Below are 4,206 nucleotides of genomic sequence, written 5' to 3' on the forward strand. Positions count from 1 at the left end.
TAGGGAAATAGTTGGCTAATTCCAAAAAGAAGGCTGGAGCAACCTCGCACACGTTTGGTGCAGATGATTAGGAACCACTGGACAGAAATAGGGAACAAGCCAACTTGACCTAGTAGACACAGACTTCTCTCTCCTCTTTCAACACTGATTAAACTTCTGTCCAATAACCCTACTTCTTGAAATTACAACTTGAATGATGAAATGGGCTTACCTCAAATTTTCTCCATTTTAGGCAAAAAAAATCTTATGAGATTGGGCCATAAAATTCCTGCACTGTGGCATCTAATGCAAATCAGAGCCCTTATTGGGTTATGAACTACAAAGCCAGACCTTAATCCAGATTCAAACATTATCTACTCAGTGTTCCTGTAATATTTAGGGAAAGTTACTGTCAATGAATTTGTCCATAAATCCTAATAGCCCTAACAATATTCTGAAATTATCAGTTCTGAATTTATTCATTGTGCTCCTCCACATGTACTCATCATATCAGAGAAGATACATCTGAGTTTGTAAAAGCAGCATTCTGCTCAAAGCAAGTTCAAATTTTGTATTTGTTCTCAAACCAGAGCAATGACAGATTTTATTAGTCATGATTATATATATATAGGTACATACATATTTGGCATTTAACCATGTGAGAATTACAGGGTTTCACATGTGTACCTCAAAAACAGTCACCGTGGTGGTGAACTAATAAAAATGTGTTTACACATCCAAAGCAGACATTGCTTTAGACTCTTCAGTTTGTCACTAGATTTCATTTATAATTCACCTCTCTTGAGTCATCTCTGTTCACCTTAAACACATCTATTCACATTTATTTGCAATTAAAACGTTCCTTCTCTGGCAAATCAGAATCATCTTGAGAATCATAAAAACAAGAACAAAGAAAAAGAAATTTGACCACTGTTTCTGTTACATTGTTCTCATCTATACCATTTGTTTCAAATTAGGAACACATGGAGCAACCCATCTAGTCTCTAAGAAGTATACAGAACAAAACGTTGTCTTAGAAAATGAAGATTTGTCAAACTCATCAAACTGCTGATTTTAAATATGTTGCTTTTTTTTTAAGTTTCTGATAAAATACAGATTTGTTCATGTCCAATTTCCTGTCACTTCACATTCTGGGTTGCTAGGAAACTCACTGGCCAGCATCTGTGGCTGAAGGACTAAATTTCTAACCTAACCCTTCCCCTAGTTCTTTTCCACAAAACAGAAAGACAGAAAGAGTATACGTCGATGAGCTGCCCTGGAGGCAATCCTTATTTTTAAAGAACTCTGAACACAGGAGGCTAAACTTTAGACTTACTTTGGTAAACTCAGAAACAGTCTCACAAACAAATGCCTGTATAACTCGGTTGAAACCTACTTTAATTTTGCGCCAGTAGAGGTGATTTTGTCTTGATGTTCCTCACCTCATGTGGGACGGATTATTCAATTTCACCATAAACTATTTCTTAAAATTTTGCAGTTAAGCACGAAAAGTCCTTGGCTGTGGTTTGGGACTAAAAGCAGGGTAATGTAATGAAACCCCCAAATGAGTTAAATAATGGCACTTGTTCATTTTGCAGTGATTTCAAAGCATTATGCTGGGGAACAGTGGGTTTGGTATTACCTGGTAATTTTTATTTCAGTCTTTTAATAGCAGTGGTGTGTTAGGAAATTCTGTAGGTGATAATATTGCTCTCCTCCTGCTTTTCTTGGCAATGGTCTGTATTCCTGAGCTCTTAAAATTATGAGGTCAAAGTTTAATTCTTCAGTACCATGAAGAAATATAGTTATTGCTGAGAAAAACGGAAGGTCAGTGATACTATTAGTATCATAATACAAACTTTATTCATACCAGATTCAATTTGAAAAGAGCCAAGGTTTTGTACTTTGATTCTTGGCTGGAATCCACCTCCTCAGCCCCCTAAAATCTCTTTCCCACAATGGCTGTTTCCAAGCAGGCATCTGTAAACTCTCAACTGATACCTGCCCTCTCCTGGCCTGATGGGTCCTCTTTATTTTTCCTGCAGTTTGTCCTGCTTCTGCGTGCTCTCTGTTTGTCTGGAGTGTGGCAGGCAATTATTGCTAACTGGAATAGTCAGAAACGTCACAGGAGATGAAAGTGTCACAGAGTAACCCGAGTGCCACCCTCCATTCTGATAAGAGTGAAAGGAATTGTTTGTATTATAATACTGAATTTTCAGTTTAATTCTAATGGGTTTTTTAACTAGTTTAGAGTCAAAGTGGATTGTGTCGTACTTAAATTTTATTGGTTTTATGATACTTTCTAGTCAAATGTGATATTGGGGAAAGTTTTTAAATGTGTACTTCATGTACATGAACTTACTGTTGGTTGTGATAGCAGGGATCTCAAGGAGACCAGAGGAATGACCATTCAGTCCCTGAACGCAGCAGTTCACAAATTGAAGAGGAAGCACGGGTTGAACCCATCAAGAAATCACAGCATCGCTCTTCCTCAAGTCAACACCACAACCATCGCAGTGGTGTTAGGCGCCTTTCTAGGCAAGAAACTTTTGACTCAGAAACACAAGACAGCAGAGATTCGGCTTACGTAGAGCCAAAAGAGGACTACTCCCATGAGCACGGTGACCACTATGATTCTCACAGGGATCACAATCATAGGGACGAGTCCCACGGGAGCAGTGATCACAGACATAGAGAATCCAGGCATCGCTCAAAGGAGAGGGACCGCGAGCAGGACCACAATGAATGCAACAAACAGCGCAGTCGTCATAAATCAAGGGACCAATATTGTGACAAGGATGGAGAAGTGATATCAAAAAAACGTAATGACGCAGGAGAATGGAACAGGGATGTTTACATCCGTCAGTAACTTTTGCCTCTGGCAGTCTTGTGTTTCTTTGAAGTCTTGTAACAGTGCCCCTTGAAAATATCTTTGGGTTCTTCATTGCAGAACATATAGTATCCTTCAGTATGCTGATTTGTATTGCTGTTGCTTGCATAGCAATAGCATGAAATAGAATATTCATATACTTATATTTTTGGTTAGTGCTATATGAATTAGCGTAGTACAACTGCAGAGTTCCTGATGTTGTACTATGCCACTTTACAAGCTGTTTTTTGGTAGCTGCCACTTGAACAATATCTGTTGCCATCAAGGTGGTTGTTAGTGTTTTTTAAAAAAGGTACATTTGATGTTTAATAACTTCCCGTGTATTTAGCAAGCCAGAATCAGCACATAAAGAAAATCTAAAACTTTTTGTCTGCTTTGATTTTTAATTTGTATGCACTTAATTTGCATATTGATTTAAGAGCTACTATCTGTTGCTTGTACCTCTGGTGGACTCCATTTGAAGACAGAATTCAGTCTTGCCTTACACACAGGGGATCATAAAGTCGAGATCTATTTTCTATGTACTGGTACTGTGTACTGTATATACAGTTTATAAATGTTACTCCTGCAGACACCTTCTTACTATATAAGTTTGATCACACTGTTTAAGAGTCCTAATGCCAAGTCAGCAGATTTGCTTTTGAATTACTGGCAACTGGAACTAGCCTCATTTAGGAAATCTGTAACAGTGTTCAATCTAAAGACTTTTTCTTCTGTAGCAGAAAGCTTATAATACTTATTGTAAATACGAATGAGTGCTTGAGATAAAGGGTCTAACTCTTACACCCTCCTGTCCTTGCAAGCCCAAATTTGCATTTTAAATTTATGGTAAAGATAACAAGCTTGCCAGTGTAAATTATTCTTCTCTCTAAAGGTTACAGAATTGCAGTGGACACAGCTTAATTTTTTGTTCTATTGTCAGAATAATAGAGCACACGACAGAAGTGTGTATGTGCATGGGTGGGTGGGTGGTGGATGGGTGTATGTGTTCATGTGCACATGAGGCAGCAAAGTGTGAGAATCTGCTGAAGAAAACAAAGATTACTCAAAAGCCCAACAAATCCTTTCCTTAATTCTGTCAATTTAAAAATCCAAATTGCAGTCAGGGAATATGAGGGATTTTACTGACCCAGGTAATTGAGAAAGCATAAATCTGCTGGCTCTTTGCTGAGACTTCAGGAACGTAAAAAACAGGCAAATGTTAACTGTGAGTGTTTCACTGGAAATGTAAAAATCTGTGTTTTAGAGTATTTGTTTCAGTAAGAAAAGTTTACACAGCTTGTGGAGAGTTATTTTGTTGGGAAATAAATTTTTGTAGCTTCTCCACTTTTTCTACA

At 37.8% G+C, this 4,206-nt stretch overlaps 1 protein-coding gene across 1 annotated transcript in view; it reads left to right on the forward strand.

The window, feature by feature from the left end:
* Window positions 1-3,424, forward strand: part of CACNB2 (calcium channel, voltage-dependent, beta 2 subunit) — a gene marked incomplete at its 5' end in the record, with an annotated part of 8,172 nt that extends 4,748 nt beyond the window's left edge. The window contains one exon of the mRNA XM_010138875.1: window positions 2,357-3,424. Coding sequence (XP_010137177.1) covers window positions 2,357-2,848 — 492 coding nt within the window. The remainder of the gene's footprint in view (window positions 1-2,356) is intronic.
* Window positions 3,425-4,206: the final 782 nt, after the last annotated feature.

This window comes from Buceros rhinoceros, unplaced genomic scaffold (genome assembly GCF_000710305.1).
Source record: "Buceros rhinoceros silvestris isolate BGI_N320 unplaced genomic scaffold, ASM71030v1 scaffold11206, whole genome shotgun sequence".
NCBI classification, from domain to species: domain Eukaryota; kingdom Metazoa; phylum Chordata; class Aves; order Bucerotiformes; family Bucerotidae; genus Buceros; species Buceros rhinoceros.